Below are 23,923 nucleotides of genomic sequence, written 5' to 3'. Positions count from 1 at the left end.
TCTGCATTGGGCATCTAAATTAATGAATCATTTTTAAATGAATATTCAGGGTTAACTAAAATTTAAGCTATTTTGACAACATCTGTGACTGTCAATTACCACAAAAATTATTCTGACTTCTGAACAGAATTCACTCAAAGTGCCTGAGACGTTGCCGGTTAAGTTCTGCTCACACTGAATGTGAGACGGAGCACATCCTAAAGGTCTGTTCACAGCAGTACCAACTGTTCGTCAGGATAAATGAAGGCCAGATACACTCCCATACAATATGTCAGTCTTTCAGATCTCAGATTGCAAACTGACCTTCAACTGGTCTGTCATCCTGTATCGTTAAATGTATGTGCATATGCTCAAGCAAATGATTGAACCCAGATGATTTTTGTTAACACTTTATTTTAAGGTGACGTAGTTACATGTTACTACATGTACTTACTATAGTAATTAGAAGTAACTAACACTAAACCAAACCTTGACCGTAACTCTATAGTAAGTACATGTAGTTGTCTAATGTTCCTCAGTACTTAAGTAATTACAATGTAACTATGTCACCTTAAAATAAAGTGTAACCTGTTTTTGTTTGTTTGTTTGTTTGTCATGTATAAATTATATAAAACATGAATTTTTTCGAAGAATCCAACGGCTCAGTCTCAGCAGCTTTGGAATATGTTTAAGTCCATAAAGTGTGAGAAAAAATATTACACTATTTTGTTTAGAGTTTGTTCTTAACATGTGATTTGACACAGTTTGAGAACAAGTAAACTGCTGTCAGTACAATGATCTTTACTAATTTGCAGGATTGTAAAACAGAAAATATTAAAAATGCATTAAAGAAAAAAAGACAAATACACATTGTTTATTGCAAATGACTAAAAAATTAAAGTTTAAGAATGTTATAATATATATATATATATTTTTTTTTTTTTTTTTTTTTTATATATATATATATATAAAACATTCTTAAACTTAAATTTTGATAGTAAAATCCAACACATAGCAAAGTTTAATATCGTAAATGAGTGAGTTTCCACACATGTGTGTAGGTGCATATCGGTCAACTAATTGTTTTTGTTTGTTTTGTAGGACTTAATTTGTATTTAACCTGGGATATACATTTAATTTCAACCTGGGTTGCTCATATGCATTGATAATTAAGCTTGCCTTTGATATTAATATGTTATTTGAGTTTTCTTGGAATAAAAAAAAAGGGTGATAAACAGCTCTAACCAACATCTAACTATCACAAGCCTAACTTATTTAGTTGTTACAGAGAGAGAAAAAAAAAAGTTTAAACCATTTGATAAGACAGATAATACACTGTAAAAAAAAAAGAAAAAAAAAAGAATGGTTGGTTTAACTTAAAAAAGTTACCTGATTGCCTTAAAATTTTGAGTTCATTGAAATAAAAAAAAAATAGTTGATACAATGAAGGCAATTGGTTTAATCAACAGAAATTCAAGATATGTTATCTGAACCACTTTAATTATCTAAGTTGATTTGACAAAAGAAAAAGTTGTGATAACAAATCATGAAAATATATTTTCACAATGTAGATTCTTCAAGAGAATTTGTATTTTTTCCTGAATCTTGATATCTAATGAACTGATGATTATGCTAACCTGTCTCTTTCTCCTTGTGTCTCTATAGGTTGACTGCCTTTCCTTCATGTTTCCTTCTATGTGCCATATCACTTGGACTAAAATGTGTCTGTGTTCTGTGTCGCTCATCACAGGTTTAGCCCCTACGAATGGTATAACCCCCACCCGTGCAACCCTGACTCGGACGTGGTGGAAAACAATTTCACCCTGCTAAATAGTTTCTGGTTCGGAGTTGGAGCTCTCATGCAGCAAGGTAGACGCCTCTGCCTGCCCCTCATAGCACACATCCCACTCTTTTGCTGGGGGTCCCAACTTGCTCTTGTCAGGCCCACTATGATGCATGGGTGCCTCTGTGCATGTAGTTCTAGAAGCAAATTGGTTGCTGGCTAATGGTATGAATGGGGCTGTGTGGGACTTGAAAGTGTTTATTGGTGGGTGTTCGGTAGAGCAGTGGTTCCCAAACTTTGTAGAGTGTCGTACCCCCTCAGGCATTTACCCCCTGCAGTCACACCTTTTCCATAAAGGGTTAGGGTTAGGTCCCCCCCTAAAATTGATTTACAAGTGCACTCTTTACCTTTATAAATACAAAGTTTTTTTTTTTTCTATTATTAAATGTATGTTGTGTTTTATGTCATATTCTTAAATTTCCATTAATTTTATTATTAATATAATAAAGCAATAAATTAATGGTAAAAACAAAGTGATAATTTGAAATATTAGACTAAATCCAACAGTAGGTGTAGTCACTGTCTTAATGAGTGAGTCATTCATTCATTCAATTCAAATTCAATTCAATTCAATTCAATTAAAATTTATTTGTATAGCACTTTTCACGATACATATCATTTCAAAGCAGCTTTACAGAAAATGGATTCACTAACAAAGCAAGTGGCTGTATTTTTGGCTGCATCCGAAAGCTTAAAATGCTGCCTTCAAAGGATGCATACCAAGGTAGGAAGGCATCAAGGCATGCCCCAACCCAAAGTTAGTTTCACTTTCTGTCTCCTGAGATACCTTTATCCGATTATTTTTTTGAAGGAAGCATTGATATATCCTTTGCTACTGTGCTGCTGTTACACTGCCTTAGAAGTCTGTTTGAAATCACTTTCATGAGGTACCTTCGTATGCAAACACTGCCTGCAAAGTCATGTTCGACTTGAAACGGCACTGCACAGATCGATTGAACTCGTAACTCCCCACTAAACCACTTCACCAGAAATCCCGCACTGCAGGTAATTACATTGGTTACAGTGACGGATAGTTTTAGTGATCAGTGTTTGGTGTAGGCAATCAGTACTGTGATTGACATGACCAATAAAATCTTAAAAATCGGCTGCAGGGTGGCATGGGCCTGGCTTCTGACGTCATACTTGGATGTGGGCCGGGTTGGATGTCCACTTCTTAAAGCGCAGATTCGTTCACTAGCGAAAGACCACTGTGTGTTGCTTGGAGATGCACAACAATTCTACTGTGGATTTCTTTGAAACTATTATTTCATTGCAAATAGAACAACAATATTGACAGTACTTTGTTTAAAATGTAGACTACATCCCTAAATATTACCTTTTAGTTTGTTGAACTGTTGTGTAAAATCAGTGTCACATTTGCAATCATGTGGATATTTGGGAACCACTGGGGTAGAGGATCAGAGGTTCATTAGTTGCATGCTAAAGTTTCCCATAACCACTTTTCTCTTCGCTCATCAGGGTTATGAGCAGGTAAGTCCAATTTCATGTGCAAAAAATGGCAGAATGACACAAAGACAAATTCTTGTTCATGTCCTGTGTCTTAGACTGCCATGTGTGTTCTTGACTTCTAACCATAATCCTAACAAATCCTGATGCCACATCTTCTCAACTGCTGGATGCAGATGTTTGCGATTGAGAAAGGCCTATGATGAATGAAGGATAACATCACATGTAACCTGCATGCCATTATGTTGCATCAGACTAGCAAAATAAGATTTGGTTGAGAAATGAGAGACACCAGGCCCTTGTTTGCAAAGTAGCATGGGTAATGTTTGAATCCGCACTGCATCCATCAAATGGAATGATTTACATCCAGGATTGGATTGCAATGTAACATTTGCATTGTGAGTCTTTGTGAAATCTACATTGTTAAAGAGAACACTTGAGGACTGGCTGAAACCAGCGACCAGCTGTTTGCAATGTAGACAGCATGGATATTTGTCTTGACACGAGATGTCAGAAGTTTAAAAACATTGCAGATATTATGAGTAGTTGCATAGCTGTTCTAGTTGGTGGATCAATCTGTCTGGTTCATTTTTATAATAAAGAAAACTAAAAGATTAGCAGGGCCATGTGCAGTCAGCCTCCAACTAGAGCAAAAGTCTTCACCCCTGCTTCTGGAGACCCACTGTCCTGTAAAGTTCATTTCCAAACTGCTTGTTTTCAAGCAATCCTGAAGAGCTTTATTTGCTGCAGGTGCGTTTGATTAGTGTTGGACCTAAACTCCGCAGGACAGTGAGTCTCCAGGAGCAGAGCTAGGTTTAGGGTTAAGGTTGATGACCTCTGAACTAGAAGGACAAGTGATCTCAGCCACATGTGAATGAACAATAACAGATCTGCAATGCCCTAAGATGGTTGACTAAATGTGTGGGTTTATCAATGCATGTCTTGCACCAAGAGCAGGTAACCTACTGAACCCCACATGTGATTGGCACTGAGAAGAATTGTTTCCTATGAACAAGGAATCCTCAGTAAGCAAAGGTCATTAGCTAATGTGTTTGGATCATTGTGGACATTGAGGTATTATTTTCTGTTCTAAACTAATTTTCCGAAGGCATCACCCAATAAAAACATAATTTTAGGGTGTCATTGGGTCTGTCTTTTGTGCAGGTTTCTCTGTGAGTTTGGAAGAGAAGATGTGGCATTAGGCTGAGGGCAAAATGAGCAGGGTTTGTGTATGATGACTGTATGCATGTCTATTGATGAGTGAGTAACACTACACTGTAGAGAGGCTCCCCTGCCCATGGCTTGTCAGCCCCGAGAAAACTGTGGGATGGCGTGCTTGGTCATGACGTTACCTTGGGTACATGACAGTCAGCCCCAACCAGGTTATATAAGGTCACCCTGACCTAATGGTCCAGCATGGTGATACTTTAAAAATGACAACATTTATTTCTTCATGGGATGGTTTTCGGTTAATATTTTTATGCTGTTTTGACACGACTGTATATTTGTTTTTTTTAAAAAGTGGTTGTGGGCGCCAAGGCACCTTTTCCGCTATTGATTTTGCTAAGTCATGTTTAAAGGTGAAGTGTGTAATATATGCACCTCTAGTTTCTCAGACTCTCCTTCCAACCTGCCCCTAACCTCTTGCTTGGATAAACAGGTATTCCTGTCCAAAACTCAAGCCATTTTTTGAGCCACATGTCAGAGTGCCACAGTGTTCGAACTTAGAAAGTCAGCCTATGGTCGATGAATGGTTTGGATATAGTTGTCTCTGTGAATGTGATAGGAGAATGTCCTTCAGCATTGGAAAAAATGCACACCTCACCTTTAACAAATGAACTGCTAGTGTAGGTAAGAGAAAAGTGATTTTTCCTTCCTGTTTCAAAGGCTGTTCAGGCTGTCTGGTAGCTAGAGTTATATATCCAAACTCTGGACCTGATTGACAGGTCACTAGAGCATTACCAGTCTGTTGAGGTCTGATTTAAACTCACATTTGCAGTTCAATTGTAATTCATGTAACGGCTAATCTTTTTGACAGTCCATTGTGTTTTGCCATGGACTCAGTATGTCAGATCAAAGCTTACAATGACTCATAGAACTTGAGAAGAGGTGCAAGTTATTTCCCTGTGCTCTAGTCCTCTGACATCTCCAAGTACAACTAGTTATTGCCCCTACTTTTTAATTAATTTCCCCAAACATGACCATGGTGACAACTTGATTAAGGGATAACAGAAAATTATACTTAGGTTGTGACATAAAATGGCTCTTCATTTTGGCTTTTACCCACAAGCCAAATGGATTGAAGAGTGTAGGGCGATTCAAAGACGGAAGCAAATTATGAGCCCTTTATGCTTTAATACAAAAATGAGAGTCTGCAATCTAATTAAATTTGGCCACATAAATTCTCATGAAACATAAATGAATTCCCACCTTCACAGTGGTTGACTTTGGCGTATTTAGTTAGCATGGATATATCATCCCAGCCTTTCCCTGCAACTAGCTCTTGTGTCCGGACTAGGTTAGATCTGTGCATCTGGTGCTGGTCCTCACATTGAAACCACTACTTTACCCTGACTACTATCTCTGCTCCTCTCCACTAGGATCTGAGCTCATGCCCAAAGCCCTTTCCACCAGGATAGTAGGAGGAATCTGGTGGTTTTTTACCCTAATCATCATCTCCTCCTATACGGCCAACCTAGCCGCCTTCCTCACCGTGGAGAGAATGGAATCTCCAATTGACTCGGCTGATGACCTGGCCAAGCAGACCAAGATTGAGTATGGAGTGGTGGAGGATGGTGCTACAATGACCTTCTTTAAGGTAAGTCTGTGTCATATCACATGCAACATAGTTAATATCAAACTCTACATATTGTTTTTTCCACCAAAGTCCCAATTCCCAAACTGTTCAGTGCATTTCCAACACCTGAAAGGAGGTTCCGGGCCATTCAAATTCAGCCTTAAAAACTTAAACGGAGCTGGATAGTGGGGTCAGAGAAATGTAATAATGTTGCACTACATTGCTCTACATGTCTAAATATGTGCATGAGAAAGAGACCGGCATGCCAGACTGCTAGTGAATCAGCGGTCTCCGTTTCAGTATCTCTCCACAAGGACAGAAGAGAGAACCGGCAGTTTATATGAGAGAATGTACCACATAAGGATGATGCATAAGCGGTTCGCCCTGTGACGTCCACCGGGTTTATTTTTGCAATAATGACAGGCTAACTGTACATTTTCCTTCACTAATTTGATTTGATTTTAAACATTGTTAATTGATTACAGCTTTACTAATTGAGTCACCAGGAAGGTCAATGACAGGCTAGTATTTTTTAATATTGTTTTGTGCATCTGGTGTAGAGACCTTTTCCAGTCGGGTGGTCTGGCACATTGAATAGTGGTGTCACATGGATTATGTAAATCTTTTTGCTTTGAGGACAGCACTGTTATTATCCCGCTAGTGAGAAATGTCATGATGCTTTTGAATTGCTAAACTATTTTGCTGATAATGTCGTCGGAGCAGCGCTGATAATGTACTGTACTGTACGTGTGTGCGTTTGAGTGGGAGAAAGTGGGAGAACGAGAGTATGAGATTTCTGTACATAATAAAACCGAACTTTGTGGCAAAAAACATGGAAATAATTGGTTGTTTTATCATATTGTTTACTATATTTATCTGCTTGGTCATTGTTATTGTGGGTTTTGGTTCTTTTGTGGTTGTAGGCTGTGAGGACCTTTAAAATAACTGAAAACAATTGGTGAAGTGATATGAACATGTAATGTGGTCAAGACTTGCCTGGAGCTACTTTAGCCGTGCATTTCCCTGAAAATTATTGCATACATTAGAACATTCATCAACCAATCAGATTCAAGCATTCAACAGCCCCGTTGTGTATAAATGGAGAATAATAAGGGGAGAACAATGACAATGATCGAATTTGGCTTTTTCTAGAGTGACAGTGATGACAGCGTAAAATTGCCGTCAGTGCTGTCCCATCACAATGTCCTAATTTGAAATCTCAGCTCGTAAAGGGTATGTGAAGTATGCAATAAAAAGCAAAATGTTTGAGAGTGAAGTTTTTATAGTTGACCTAATAATTGAGGTTGTGTTTCAGAGCTTTTACTGCTTTGGACTGCTGGAAGTGTTGAAACCATTTATGACTGCACTGTTTAGTGCCTCTATGTGGGGGATCTCCTCTGCATTTCTTTATTCAGCCAGAGGGCCGTGAACATGTTCACTGTGAGAGTTAAATGACTCTTATTAAGTCAATATTTTTGCTCAGAGATCACAGCATGGAGACTGTCCCCTTAGCATTTGTGAAAACCTCAGGCAGCTGATAAAAAGCACTTTTTGTCTTTCCTGTCTGCCTGTTATATATTCTTGTAAATATTCGGAGGTATACTGAGCATATAGTAGTTTTCTGTAATTCACTAAATGCTAATGAAATTGCATTTAAATGTCATTATAATATATATTACATTTTTTCACATTAAAGTCAGCAGAAATCTAAATGAACCCAATTTGCTTCATTAATACATATTTATTGTGAACAATGCACCGGTACAGTTTAATCTAAAGAAAAAAAAAAAAAAAAAGGAAAAAAAAAAGTGTTTGTAAAATAAGATTATTTTTATGATCCAATTAATTCATAAAACAATTTGCCAACATTTTGCTTTTGTTGAATATACAGTTTCAGTTTCATAGAAATATGTCACATTTTATGGAAGTTAGAAGTGTTGAGTTCACTGGGACACAGATAAAACACAAATATGGGAATCATTTAGGCACCTGATTAAAGCAGTATAAATACTGAAAGAAAAAGACACCCTAATGTAAATAGCAAGATTAGAATAGATACTGGAGAGAGAGAGGAGAGAAATGGAGCTCCTTCAATGCATCCTTTTCCTGACAACGCCTATAATCCATTCCAGTCAGATTTCCTACAGGAACAGCAGATGTTCGGAGAGCTGAACACATATGCTCGTTTAGCAGGTGCTGATGTATTGAGTGATTGAGTGGCAGTGTGAGTGATTGACGGTTTGATAAACTGCCTTTATTGATTCTGTATAATGCGCCACAGAGAGACAGTCACAGAACTCAATAGTATGAAGAACACTACACTTTAAATTAAACGGGTTCATTTAATGTTCTACAATTACAGAAATTTAAAACTATATCAAACATGGAAACCCCTTGTGTGGCTGAAATAGTTTTGTGTTTGCGGTTTTAGGTTCTTTACATCTGTACTTTCACAGCTTGCTTTTATAGCTGCTATTGATTTGCTATTGTTACAACCCTAATCTACTGCTATATAATCTGGAATATTGGTTCTCATTAACTAACCATGTGTACACACAAATTTGTGTGTGAAATCTATGTACCAACGTTTTAACAAACAAATCCAATTCAGGCTCATTGGAAAAACCTCCATGTGGCAACTTTTCTGCAAAATGATATTATGTATTATGTTGCATTTCACAACGCTTTCAAAATGAAAATGTCCAGTGAGTGGCACTAAAAGTGTTCAATTTTAATTAAAACAGATGAATCTGAAAATGTTTTTATAACGTTGGTTGTTGTATATATCATGGCAGTTCGAAAGTAAAATGTCCAGTGAGCGGCACTAAACTGTTAACGCTCTATCGCATTTGCATACCCTAAACATTCCCGATAGTGTTAACTACTGCAAACATGAGGTAAAAACACATTTACTGAAGCAACAGTGCCATTTTAATTGCTTTTACAAGTCCTTGAGATTATTGTGATTAGTGTTTCACAGGACTCACACTCGAGCGCTTCACATCACGAGTGCACTGCTGTATCAGGTGAGTTACTGAGCAAGTTTACTGCATCAGAAAAGACACACACATGGAGCTGCTTATGTGATGGAAATGTCAAAATGTATTAGTTTACAAATCATGCACTATGGTAAAAGTGTTTTGACGTCATAATATTGCAAGGAACCCCACAAAACAAAGTTATTTATTAATTGAAAATATGCCCCTGTAATCATAATTTTGTGTGAAAATGCATAAAAGTTGTTGCTGTCTCTACACTCTAAAAAATGCTGGGTTAAAAACAACCCAAGTTGGGTTGAAAATGGTCAAACCCAGCGATTGGGTTGTTTTAACCCAGCGTTTGGGTTAAATGTTTGCCCAACCTGCTGGGTAGTTTTATTTAAACCAACTATTATTTAAAAATTGCTATATGGCTAGCTTAAAATGAACCCAAAATAGTTGGGAAATTAAAAACCAGATGCAATTAGAGACAACAATAATAGACAAAAGGTGAATGTTTATTAATAAGCTTTAATATTTTATTAATATAAATGTAATAGTTTAATAGTTTATTAATATAAATCTATTAATAAGCAATTTAATAAATGTTTATTGTTTAATAATTATTCATTGAACATTATTAAATGTTCATTTCCAACATACTTTGGGTTAATTTTAATTAAGCAATACAGTAATTTTTAAACAATAGTTGAGTTAAATAAAACTACCCAGCAAGTTGGGCAAACATTTAACCCTACCGCTGGGTTAAAACAACCCAATCGCTGGGTTTGTCCATTTTCAACCCAACTTGGGTTGTTTTTAACCCAGCATTTTTTAGAGTGTAGTGTTCGTTTCAGCTGGAAACTGTGGTGATTTGCATGTATTGGGACGTGGTTGGATTTTTGCAAAAAATGTATTTATTTTTTATTTATTATTTATTTATTTTTTTCAATGAGCCTGTGTTGAACAAATCATTCTTCATCGAAAAACTTACATTCTAAAATGCATTTGAAATGTACAGAAAATGTAACAACTGAAACCACAGGTACACAAAAATCACATGCTTGGGGTGTCCTAATTATCATGTTAAGCTTCAATTTTATACGTGCTCAAGGATCTTGCTGCACACGTGAGAGTGTCATATGTTTGCTGAGAGTGATGAAAGGCTGTAAAGGAAATTATATGCTGATGGTTTGGATGAATTTTATGCAAATTACTAACTTCGGGTATGTGGTCACTCATTTATAATAGTCCAGATCCATTAAAATTAGAATGAGGTTAGGAGCAAATTCAAATGCATATGCATGTTTTGTGAATTAGGCAGATTTTTTTGTGAAAAGCTCTTATGTGTGTATAATCCACATTATTAATGAATAAGATTAATTTCTTGTTTTAACATGCAAAAAGAGAAATGTTATGCAGTTATTCATTAAAAACAGCTCAATTCCCAACAGCTGTTTTTTTTGTTAAAAAAAAAAATTCATAGCACAAATTTAAGCTAAGATTTTAAAAACTCATGGTGTACACTATAGGCTCACGACGTCCCGAACACCAATATTTTAACAATTTAGAAAAGATGAATCACTGTCTGACCAGCTGAGATTTTGGTATGGAGATAAAGGTTAGAGTCATTATTCTCCAGTAATACTACAGCACACAGTGAGTGTATATTAGCACCCTTTATTGTTTGCTCTTGGAATCTATTAGAGCGTTTGGACTCGATAACAGTGATGTGTGATGTCTGGCTATGCTGTTATTACAGGCCACCTATGTGAGATTCTGCAGAAGGGATGCGAAAGGTCAGAACGTCAGTTTCAGATGCTGCATTCTCTAGACCTCAAAGCTGTTGGTGGTTTTTTAGCATCTTAGAGTCTTATTGCTGAAAAATTATTTTAATAATATATGTTGAGGTTTATTGAAATGGCCACTAGCGAGTGTCTGATGAGGCACTGGGGAGTTTGAGCTGGATGACTGCGCTAATAGGAGCTCACAATTTGAATCCTTTGATGATTCTGTTATGCAGTATGTCCTGTAAAAGCCATTGCTTTTTGGGTTGATGAGAGTATGTGTAAATGGTTTGGAAACCCATTGTAAGCATGATTAATGTGTGTTGTATGTTCTGGCAGTGACAAACAGGGTCAGAAATCATTTTTTTTTCTAGTAAGGGGCAATATTTGCCCCCTGGAAAAGGCTGGAATTGAATTCAAGGAGCATTTTACCTTTGTAAGGGCAATTTTAATAATTAGCTTATTAAATTAATTTTTATTGTCTTTTATGTCAAATACTTATTTAACCAGTTATTTAGAATAGTAATGGAATACGTAAAAAAATGTTGTGTTCGGAAACGGCACGTATTCTGGCTACCGTTTATGAAATAGTAAATTAGAAAACCAGTGTGAAGTGTGATTATTTTAGTAGTATGAAAAACAAAACTGCTCTTCGACTGGGATTAAATCATATACAGAAAGCGAGCAAAGAACATTCCCCATCACTGAAGCAGTTCATGACTGTTATCGCAACGCCTCTGATTGGCCACTGGATTCATAAGCTCCACAGAAACGTGTGATTGATTATAAAGCTCAATGCTGCAAAAAGCATGTAAAAAGAAATCTGATGCAATGTGAGCAGACCTAAATGTAATGCTGCAATTGTTTAATTCAATTTCACATTTATTTGTAATAGATTTAGTTTGTGTATGGACTTTCTTTTTTTTTTTTTTCCTTATCTTGAATTTTGGTAGAATTTTTGTCCCAAGGCCCCATTAATTTTAGACCCTGGTGACAAACCTGAGGGGGCGATAAAGTTTACTTTAACTGCATGTCATTAAACCAGATTATACAGGAGGTTAGCTATAATCACACCCACCAGTTAACTAACTTTAACTAAATTACAGTACACAGCAAGAGTCTCTTCTAGCCTGAGGAATCTGTCAGTTAAAAAAAAAAGAAACAAGAAACAAGTTTGTCCATTGTGACACTGCACACAAAAATAATGAAATCAAGCTTGTGCTTGAACCTTGGTATGTGCATGCTTCTTTCACCAGCCACTTTATTAGGTACACCTTGCCAGAACCAGGTTGGACGTTTAGAACTGTCTTAATTCCTTGTGGCATAGAATCAACGAGGTGCTGGAAGCATTCCTCTGAGATTTTGGTCCATATTGTCATGATAGCATCACGCAGTTACTGCAGATTTGTCTGCTGCACATCAATGATGCGAATCCCCCATTCCTCCACATCCCAAAGCTGCTCCACAGAACTGCCGCTCACTGGGTATTTTCCTGCTTTCGGATTATTCTCTGTAAACCCTACAGATGGTTTGTATCCCAGTATCAACAGATATTGAAATACTCAGACCAGCCTGTCTGGCACCAACGACCATGCCACATTGAAAGTCACTTAAATCACCTTTCTTCCCCATTCTGATGCTCAGTTTGAACTTCAGCAGATCATCTAGACCATGTCTACAAAGTGGCTGGTGAGTTTGTATATACATGGTTCTTGAATCTGATTGGCTGATAGCCTTCTTCTACTATTATCAGAAAAGTATCACTCTGCTTGTTTCTGCCAGATCTATACTGGCAGCATTTCTCACAATGAACGTCAATGGTATAGGAGCAAACCCAAAAGTACTACTGTTATTGTGTAGCTTTAAGAGGTTTTTTTGTTTGTTTGTTTGTTTTTTTTTCTTTAAGCAAGAATGTATTTGTTTTGACCTGAAATATGTGATTTATATATAAACATAGCGCCTACCTGAAAATGAGTTTAGGAGTTTTCATGGATGTGAGCTCCAGGACGTCAGCAGCCATTCAGCCAGTCTGTCAGGAATTTGCTGCTTATGTAGATGATATATAATTCATTTTGGGTATATCACATGGGCAATCTTTGGTCTTATTAATCTATTAATTGTTCCATAAGCAAATCAAATTGGCTAAAGGCAGGAACACACCAAGTCGACTTTGTGTTTTCAGTGTGTTCCACACCGTCGGCTGAAGTTGGTCCTCGTCAGCTTTTTTTCAGCCGATTCGAAATGTTGAATTGGCGTCAGAGCCATAGACTGTAAAAAAATGCACGTCACCGCATGTCACTCCCGGATAACTGAAAATGGGCAAAGAGGCGGGGAGGTGGTTTGAGCTGATATGATTGGTTGCTGAAACCACGCCCGCCTAGCTCGACGTGACCAAGCAAAGGAGCTATCTATCTAGATACTATCTAAATTACTAATGAAGATAAGTTTTATCATCAGAAAGTTTTAAAGGTTTACTGTCAATCTACGTTGTTTTTTTAAAGATATAGATGCTCCAACACCAGTAATTTGTGTTGGGTGTGCAAATAACAACATGGAAAATCAAAATGGGACTTCATACCTTTATAATAGAGATCGCGAGATGAATTCAATCTGTGGCACTTGGGTAAAATATAAATGTCCATTGCAAAACAAAAAACAGTACTTTTTGTCCATGAAATATTGATATATTATCCATTGTTTGCATCACATTTCTTCTGAATGCTCTCTGTCATCATTCTTCAAGAAATAATGCAATCTAGCAGTGTTTATGTTGTAAAACTGTATACGATCGTATCTAACAAACAAATGAGCCCGTGTCCAAAGTATATTTTTTCAAAATAGTGCAGCAGTTTTAGTTATAATATCCAAGCAGTGCTGTCAGATTTTGATATCCTCCTGGTATTGTCATTGTAGTAAATCTCACAACCAAAACTTTCAGCCAATGTCACGATCCAACAATGTGTGTTCTGTTTCTTCCGCATGCATGCACATCTACACAGACACACATCAGTCTCGAATATTATGCAGCAAGCCATATTTTATAATTGTATAAAATAATCGAGCACAAATACGGCTAAGATGCCAAATTCAGTGGCTGGAATTAGCTGAGGTAAAGTGACGGCTCACAGACAGCAGCGGCAATCTACCTGTCACTCAAGTGACCACGCCCTTATTTTTTTGCAGAACTTTAAGGCTTAATATAATTTAAACAAATGAGTTAGAAAAAAAATCACCCCCCTCACAGTTGTCATGAAGGGCAACATAAGCAGTATAAACCAAAACCACAATTTGAACCAACTTGTAAACATGTTTTTTTCTGCTGTAAACTTGGCCAATTTAACATGGAACTCAATGAGATTCTGCTCTCTTTTGGAGCCTGTCCCTAGCGGCCAGTCGATGAATTGCAGTTTAAGTTACTTCCGTATTGGCTTCACGAGAGACTGGGGGAGGTTGCCACTTGGTCGGAGCTCGTCGGTCCGTCGGGCAGTCTGATCATTCTGATTGGCTTTTTCAGCTACTGCCGCCTGCTGGTTCGGAAAGGCATTTCATCTCACGCAGGTGCAGAACTGACGTGCTTTGGACACAGACGCTGCCGACGTGAGCCAACCCCGCAGTCTGCTTTCGTCGCCACTAGTTCGTCGGCGTCGGCTTAGTGTGTTCTGGCCTTAAGGGCAAAGTTACATTTCATATCTTTATATTTTTATTTAACTTAAATGCTATACTAACTAGAGAGCTGCTTTATACTTTTGACTGAATCATGTGCTTGTGTTTATTTCCTATTGTAAATACTTTTATAATGGTTATTATTGTTCATTTAAATATTATTGTTCAATAAATATTTTATTTTATATAAATAATATGCCATATTTGGTATTGAGTGTAATGAAAGGGAGTCCACTGGAGGCGAGTGTAGCGAGAACCCAAGTGCAGTTTATTAATGTGAATAATCCAAAACAAAAACAAAGAAAAAAACTAGGAAAAAGATGCTAACACTCACCAATAGTGGGTTACATAAAACAAAGCTAGACAAGGTAACAATGAAACATGAGGGCTATTTATACAAAGAGACTAATTACAAACAATGAACACATGTGAACAATGACAAAGGACCAATGGCAAGACAGAACTGAAATCACATGACAATGACAACCAATCAGAACATGACACGTGAGACAGGGGAAGCACATGACAAGAACACATGAGGGCAATGGAATCACATGATACACAACACATGGCAAAACAAACAAAGCATAACTATGAAAATAGCCCAAAAACCGTGAACATGAAACAAAACCAAAACATGACATGACATTGAGAAAGAGTTAGTATGTTAGTAACTGTGATTTCAACTTCAGTGAAAGTTACATTATTATGCCGTTAGCTGGCGGCAAAGACTGTCTTTATAAGTGAGTCAGTAGAAAAGACTTTTATATTGAAAGGGACTGAAACAAGGTTAACAAGGACATTTTTGCTTTAAACAACACCTTATGCACAAATGCATTGACAAGTGCAGTCATGGGAAATCCACTTAACTGTTAAAAGAATACTAAGAATACTATACTTTCCTCTGATCCTAGACCAAAACCTGAAGTCTTCGACTAGTTTGAGATGTTAATAACCATTGCTGTCGAATCTTACCTCCAACGAAATTCTGGCAGTGTCTGAAGATTTGACGCACAGTCCTGACTTTTCCTATGACAACCATCAAATCAAAGAGCAATAGGAGCGCTGAACCTGAACCACAACCACACTTGCTCCATTCACATCGTCTTGTTTTTGTTTTTTAAGAAAAGCTCAAAACTAACACTAGAGATGGTTTATATCCACCATTTCTATCCGCATGTAAATGCAGCTCGGTCACCAAATGTGTCATGAATTGAGTCTTCTTGTGTGCGTCTGTTTTTAACACAAATTGACTGTCATGCGGCAATATGTCTCTAAAAAAAAAAAAAAAAAACTTCCATTGAACATATATTGTGTAAATTTAACACTTTTTTTAGTTCTAAATCCACAAAAAAAAAAAAAGTTTTTCAGCCATGATATATTCTGTGGTCTGCTTCAACTTCATAGTAGTTTATGGCCATTTTAGGCGGCCACCATCTGGAAGCCAAGCGTTCCCTGTTCTGAACATACTGCCCTAAGGCTGACACATTAAATTATAGAATATTCTAACCCATGAAAGCAGGTGGAGAACACAGAAGACGTATTGGCCAGATATAGTCCTCCTCTTCTCTGGAGGTTTGCTTCCTTTGTCCTTCTCTGCTCTGAGGCATCTTATTATCTGTCACGTCTAGTACGCCACATTCTATGCTTCAAAAGATATTATGATCAAAAAGAGGAGCAGGCTCACTGGGAAAGCAGCCCGACCTCTCTCTCTTTCCCTTTCTCTCACTCTCTTATCCTTCAGTATCAAAACAATCTCTGGCAACCTTTCACACAGAGGAGCACACCTTCACTCACTTCCTGGGCTGCTGTTCATCAGTCACATCTGTGTGTCTGTAAGAGTCCTCCTCTGACCACCTCAGCTGCTATCATCGACTTTTTAATTTGTTGAGAAAGTTTTCGTGGAACCTGCGGCCAGTTCTCAGGTTCAAAACCTTCATATTTCCTGAGCAATCTTCGTCTTATCAATCCGCAGTGGGTTTTTCTCTTCTCGGGTCCTATGAGGAGGACCCCTGGTCCGTAGAGATGAGATAGTCAGAGGAAGCGAATCACAGCTCCTGATGGATCTGGAGCAGCAGTTAAAGAGAGCAGCTCCACCTGTAGAGAGGCACAATGATGCTTCTAGATCCTCGTGATTCACAATCAACAGTCATTCTGTGGCAGAAATTTCCTTTTAAACATTCCTTTTGGAATAAAATGGCCAAAAACGAATAATATTACTTTTGGTGTAAGTGTATAACAATTTTATTATAATAATAATTATACATTTTAATGTAATAGTTTAATATTTTTAAGTTTAATATTATTCAAATTAATAATGATAATAATGAATCTTGAATATACATTTTTTTAAGAATTTTCAAAACGGATTGTTTATTAAATGAATGATCTATTAAAGGCACAATATGTAAGATATTTGTATTAAAATTGGATTATATTATCCCAAATGTTTCCAAGAATGTTTAAATTCAGAGAAATAAGCAATTTTAATCAGGACACAGATCGTGTCCATGTGTCGCCTATCAATGACATCACACCCTCATTACCTTTGATTTCTGGTTTTATTTTGTAAAACCATGGAAACCCCAAAGACGCTTTAGTATATTGTGTGTTTTATTAGACAGATGAGCAACTGTTTGGATACATTCATTGACAGAAAACTAATCATGTTATACAGCTCAACACAGCAAGTCTTATTGTTTAAATCTTGTTTTCTTGATTTAACTGCAGTGTGCAACACGTGTCTCATAGCAGCCGTCGAGCAAACGCAGAGTAGCATTATAACAACTTTCTACACTCAAATGTATCTAATATGATAAACAGCGATGCTTTACCCCACATACACTTGAGCGGAAGAAGCAGAAGCGGTAACTGCGTCTCTCATTAGCAATTGGTTCAGCAGCCCATTCTGCTCCAACAGTTTTCAGCCACACCCTGCTTCATACTACAGTAATGTCCATAAATCTTTAATACATTAGCTTATCCATGAATATTTCTGATTGAGTCCTGTCCTAATTCTTTTCCACTGGTTTTGAGGTGAAGACAACAACGTCATCAAGCTACACCTTCATTTTGAATAAGCAACCTCTTGTGGTAAAAAATTACATATTGTGCCTTTAAGTAAAGGTGATAGAGAGGATCTTTTTGTCGACTGAGAAACCAAAGACAGTTAGTGAGTTTTTGAAATGAGCGCATGCGTAAGAACAACCCCCTCCTTCACAGCTCATTTCAGGGGAACGCCTCCCAAAACTCGTGCACGAGTGTTTGTTTACCACCGGCATTCTCTGTGTCGTGTTAGTGGATTCATTATGTCGGACTCACCGCAGGTAACTCATAATCTGCAGTTGTTACTCCTGTCTCCTGATAAAAACATTGCACGCGGCGCCTGTGGAGTGTGGAAAGTTACTGGAGCGTCTCTCACAAGGAACGTCACGGCAGTGATTGACAAGCCAGAGGGCCAAACGTTTAAGCGATGATGGATGATTGGCTGATGTTTTTAAGGCCCGACCTCGATGATGTATATTAATATTATTCCTTTCAGTGCACCTAATAAATAGTCTTTTATCAGTTAGTAAAGCCAGTTTCAAGTAATATTGCAAAAATGTATAAAACAAAACATCCTCTTTAGCACCTTTAATACAATGGAGGACTCCGTATATCATGTGCATATGACTTTTTGACTATTTTTTTTTTTACTTTTTGATTATAATTTAAGTAAATATACTTAAGAAATACAAATATTAATAATTCTTAGTTCGCTGTATTTTAACAAATTTTGTTTAATTTTAGTTTTTTTTTAAATGGATTTAGTTTTAGTTAACTATAATAACCCTGCTATAGACAGCAAATAATTACTATTATACTACTACTAATTACTATTATAGTCTGTTATAATAGAATAATAATTATTTAACTACAAAGTAAATACATTGTATGCATTTTGTTATAGGCAGGTTTAAAATTTAAACTTAGTTTTGTCTTAGATTTACTCCAGCGGTTCTTGCTCCACCTACCCCTGCCCTGTAGTGTATACAAACAGAAACGAACAGAAGATTCATCTTCATTTAAGCTAAGTAAACATGTGTCTTTGTCTATTCCCTGTCTCTTGTAAAGCTTTCCAGAATGTGTTTTAGTTCATCAGAAGGTCTGCGTTTCCAATATTCCGGTCATTTCCAGATCTTTCCAGAGATTTCCATATCTTCAGCAGTCTCTGTTCATTCCTTTGACAGCCCTCAGATCTTTCCTTTGAATCCTCAGATCAGGCCTGTGTGGTGGACTTTTTTGGAAATCTGCAACACACTGTTCTGCTTTTGCCCTTCAATATTAATTTATTGAAATATAATGATAAAAGTTGTGCTAACAATCAGAAAATCTTTATATTTATTTAAATTAATGAGGTATAAAGACAAGGCACATCTTTAATACTTCGAAGAGGTGCATTTATGTGTTTATGTAAGACCTAATCAAAGGCATTTTGACAAGTCTAACAATAGAGGCCCAAGAGACTTTCTGCCATTACGCACACACATACAAACATGCATACATAATCACATGCCATTCCCTGTGGTGAAGAAGCCTTTCATTGCGCACATACATCTCTCTCTCTCTCTCTCTCATGGCACAGCCTACATGTCGGCTTTTTGTAAAACGAGTATTTAGCAGCATCTTTTAAATATCTTTACATTTTGGTGTGTGTGAGAGATTTATCCTGATAGAAGCTTCACAAAGACTGTCGCCATCCTGCGTGTGTCGATATAATGAGAATGTGAATTAAAATGGACAGCCACCTGCCCGCTGCAGTTTCCAGCATCATTATCAGTGGCTGAGCTATGGGTAAGGCCAGGAGATGTTTGTTTTGGACTGATCTCCTTCACTGCACACGGGCCTCTCGGTGGAATATCTCGCAGAGAAAGACGAGCATTGTGTACTGGAGAACTCTGGCAAATGTTTAGAGAGGATGTTTAAGATAGAGTCTTATTATCTATTCTGTTTACACCACATACATATTACATATATAACAATTAGCGTTGTCAAAACACAGCGATGAAGTAAATATACCCTTCAGGAGTAGGGGTGTGGGATATTGACAAAAAATTATGTCTCAATATTTCCTGGGATTGTATCAATAACGATAACAGTAAAAACTTCTAAAGTTTTTGATATTCTTCATATTCTGTGTGATGGTCAGTTTACAGCAGTGACAGAAATGATCTTTTCCAGTGAGTTTAATTTGATTTTTACCTTCAGTATCAACACAATTCATCTTTACAATGCAGAGGAAACATAGAAGCTGCATATGAAATGGCGTTTAGATGCATTGAGACGTAGATGCATTCAATGCAGCTCAGAGGGGATATGAATCATTTAACCTGCAGTTACAAATGCATACATAATATTTTGATGTCTTAAACATTAAATGTTGAATATTGATTTAAAAAATGAAAATATACTTTAAATGTGAAATTAAAACCACCATTCGGTGGCAGCAAGTCACTGTTATTAAGTCACTGAGGTTCAACCGATTAATTCAAACGGCTAATTCATTCTGGAACGAAGCATTCGACTGTCTTAATGAGTGAGTCATTGAATCATTCACCCAAACGATTCATTCATTCAATAACGAAACACTGCCATGTGTGGCTTAGAGACACTAAACTGTCCTATGGCTTTGTTTGGAACTATTTTCATTGGCGAAATAGAGCAAAACCAGGCAATATTGTGTCTAAAGTGTAAATCACTTAATGTTAAATTCTTGTTTATTGAATTGTTGTATAAAATAATTATCACATTCGTAATCATGCTAATATTTTGAGAAAAAATGGCACTCTTCGTGTGAAATTAACTAAATTAAATATAAAATACATACAGAAGTATTTTTGCCCCCTTATCTTAAATATCAGGGCATTCTAAATACATTTAATAGACTAAATCACATAGTGTATGTGTGCACTCTCTAGTAAGTTTTTGTAAAGTAAGGGATATACTCGAAAAATAAAAGAATAACTCGAAAATAAATCATGATTATATTGTATTATTACAAGATAATAACACATTAATGTAATAGCATAATATAATGTAACATGAAATAAATTCAAAAAAAGTTTTATGCCACTTTAACATTTTAAAACCGGTGAGACCCAAATTGAATTTGTTTGAAATGCAAGCTCCTGAAGCTTCCTAGTCTTTTGTTTCAATATGACACCATTAAGTAGTACTATTTCACGGTCACAATATGATGAGTAGAGTTTAAATGTGTTCTACACAACATTAAAATTTATTAAGGAATAATGGACCATTTCACTGTAGGCTCACCCTGCTTAACATTCAGCTCTGGATACTTAAAGTCTGCTTTCTTGGGCAGAGATATGGACACATTTAGACATCAATTAAGATTCTTATCTGTTCTTTTAGAGTGGATCATTTTAATATTTATGTGGTGATTTGAAGTTGTGGATGAAGTCTAAGTTAGCCAACATGGGTGCAGCATACTTTTTTTAATTGTCAGGGAATTTGAACTGCCCGTCATTCTTTAAGCACTGCAGCACTGTCTCAGCCAAGTAATGAGGCGGGACACAAGCTGAGATCCATATGCAAGCTTTATTGGACTGAGTTGGTCGTCAAACAGGCAATGGTGGAACAACAGCAAGGTATGGAGGAGAGAAGGCAGAATTGTAGTTGAGGTACAGATAATAGGTCAGGGCTGGCAGATAGCAATTGTAAGTCGAATAAACAATACACAGTCCAAAGGCAGGCAGCAGGGAATAGTAGACGGGGAACAGACAGGGCAAACAATAACAATAAGAAACGCTCAGAAGTGTAACCAGAGTATACAAGACCTCGCAATGTGTGTGAGGATGTGACTAGCTTATATATTCCAGGTAATGCGTGGCAGCTGGGTGTAGTGATTAGTGTTAGCTGATTGGTGGAGTGAGTGCAGGTGATTGGTAGGGAGGATTATGGGAAGTGTAGTCCAGGAATGACTGGAACTGTGACACTCTGTGACCAACAACAGTTTATGATTGTTACACTATGATTGTTTTTTTTTTTTGTTTGTTTTTTTTCCCATCATGATAATCTTTAGAACATTAGAACACAGCTTTAATTTGGAAGCCTAAATATAATCAGCACAAGTCAAAAGCTAAATGAAGGCTTTAAACGAACTACAACACATGACTTCAACATTACCACCATTAAGCTTCCAACAACTGTTTTAGTCTTTATTTAAAAAAAAAAAAAATCCTGAAAGTTTGTGTTAGAATAGTTTGCGAGACTGTGATTATATAAACACAATGAGGCTGTAAAAGTGACTAGTGAGTAGACAAGTTTCTCTGTTCAATGTAATGATTTTTTAATTTCCCCAACTACCTCTGTAGTCCCATTTAGACTCTTGTTAGCAACCATTTTTAAGTCAAGTAAAAGCTTTGGAAAAAATCACAAGGGAATATTACTGATGAATTTTGTGTTGTTGAATAAAACATGAAAATATCTTGAGCTTGTGTTCACCACAGACCTTATTCCAGGCATTTCATAAAAAAACATTTAAAAAAAAAAAAAAAAAAAAAAAAAAAAATTGACCTCAGGACGTGCTAAAATGCTGAAGGCCCTGATATACTCACTGCAAAGTTCTTTTGTGCTTCACTTAGGGGTAAAAAATAATTCTGAAATACCTTTGCAGCAATAAACTGTTAGCAAACATATCGATGTTCCCCATGCTGCTGAAAGTGACATTTAAATGAATATGTAAATATGTGCTGTGCGCTTTCCTCTCAATAACACAATAAACACACAACACACAGTACAGTCCAAAAGTTTGGAACCACTAAGATTTTTAATGTTTTTAAAAGAAGTTTCGTCTGCTCACCAAGGCTACATTTATTTAATTAAAAATACAGTAAAAAACAGTAATATTGTGAAATATTATTACAATTTAAAATAACTGTGTACTATTTAAATATATTTGACAAAGTAATTTATTCCTGTGATGCAAAGCTGAATTTTCAGCATCATTACTCCAGTCTTCAATGTCACATGATCCTTCAGAAATCATTCTGATATGCAGATTTGCTGCTCAATAAACATTTATGATTATTTTCAATGTTGAAAACAGTTGTGTACTTTTTTTTTCAGGATTCCTTGATGAATAGAAAGTTCAAAAGAACAGAATTTATCTGAAATACAAAGCTTCTGTAGCATTATACACTACCGTTCAAAAGTTTGGGGTCAGTAAGAATTTTTATTTTTATTTTTTTGAAAAGAAAATAAAGAAATGAATACTTTTATTCAGCAAGGATGCATTAAATCAATCAAAAGTGGCAGTAAAGACATTTATAATGTTACAAAAGATTAGATTTCAGATAAACACTGTTCTTTTGAACTTTCTATTCATCAAATAATCCTCAAAAAATATATTGTACAATTGTACACATTAAATGTTTCTTGAGCAGCAGATCATCATATTAGAATGATTTCTGAAGGATCATGTGACACTGAAGACTGGAGTAATGATGCTGAAAATTCAGCTTTGATCAGAGGAATAAATTACTTTGTGAAATATATTCAAATAGAAAACAGTTATTTTAAATTGTAATAATATTTCACAATATTACTGTTTTTACTGTATTTTTAATTAAATAAATGTAGCCTTGGTGAGCAGACGAAACTTCTTTTAAAAACATTAAAAATCTTAGTGGTTCCAAACTTTTGGACTGTACAGTAAATGACAGCGGTGAGAAAACAGCAGTTCAGAAAGCATCTGATCATAGTTATGTGGATATGTTTGCACCAGCTCTGAAATTCAGCACTTTTATTTTTAAACACAATTAAGCACTTTTAAACACATTTATTTATAAAGCACGTTATACAATATATCGCTTTAAAGCAGCAGCTTTACACATGAAAAAACATGAAACATGAAAAAAACAGTGTCAGTGTCACTTTAAATAAGACTTACAGCGTCAGTTTCTACTATAAAGCAGCTCTCCAGTGTGTTCATGTTTTCACTCGTATCTGACCTCGACGGACTGAACGGAAGAAATGAACCGGAGAAAATTTCCATGTCAAAGAAGGCGGAGCCTCAGAGCCACACCCACCAATTACACACAGACCAGTGGTGGTTCAGAAGTGTTTACCAGCCAGAGTGAACTTTTTCTGGAATTTCGCTTTGGCAAGCTGCTTTGTACTCCAGAAACAGACTATTTTTGCCTCATTTTGTTTAAAATTACGTCAAAAAAGTTTGCACCAGTATATCAGGGCCCTAACTCATTTTGGGGTTTGGGCCTACAAAAATACATCATCCCTGCACCACTCTGTAGACAGAATGGAAGAGGAAATGTCTATGTATCAGTCAACAACAGGCTGACATCTGTTTACTTTCACACATCCAATACATCAATAATATTGTTTTTTTCTG

At 36.5% G+C, this 23,923-nt stretch overlaps 1 protein-coding gene across 1 annotated transcript in view; it reads left to right on the top strand.

The window, feature by feature from the left end:
- Positions 1–23,923, top strand: part of grik2 (glutamate receptor, ionotropic, kainate 2) — a 251,086-nt gene that overhangs the window by 201,751 nt on the left and 25,412 nt on the right. Inside the window, exons 12-13 of the mRNA XM_067391519.1 lie at positions 1,730–1,848; positions 5,890–6,107. Of these exons, the coding sequence (XP_067247620.1) occupies positions 1,730–1,848; positions 5,890–6,107 (337 nt within the window). The remainder of the gene's footprint in view (positions 1–1,729; positions 1,849–5,889; positions 6,108–23,923) is intronic.

This window comes from Chanodichthys erythropterus, chromosome 2 (genome assembly GCF_024489055.1).
Source record: "Chanodichthys erythropterus isolate Z2021 chromosome 2, ASM2448905v1, whole genome shotgun sequence".
Taxonomy (NCBI): Eukaryota; Metazoa; Chordata; class Actinopteri; order Cypriniformes; family Xenocyprididae; genus Chanodichthys; species Chanodichthys erythropterus.
Note: the sequence above shows the minus strand (reverse complement) of the source record. Positions and strands in the feature narration are given on the sequence as shown.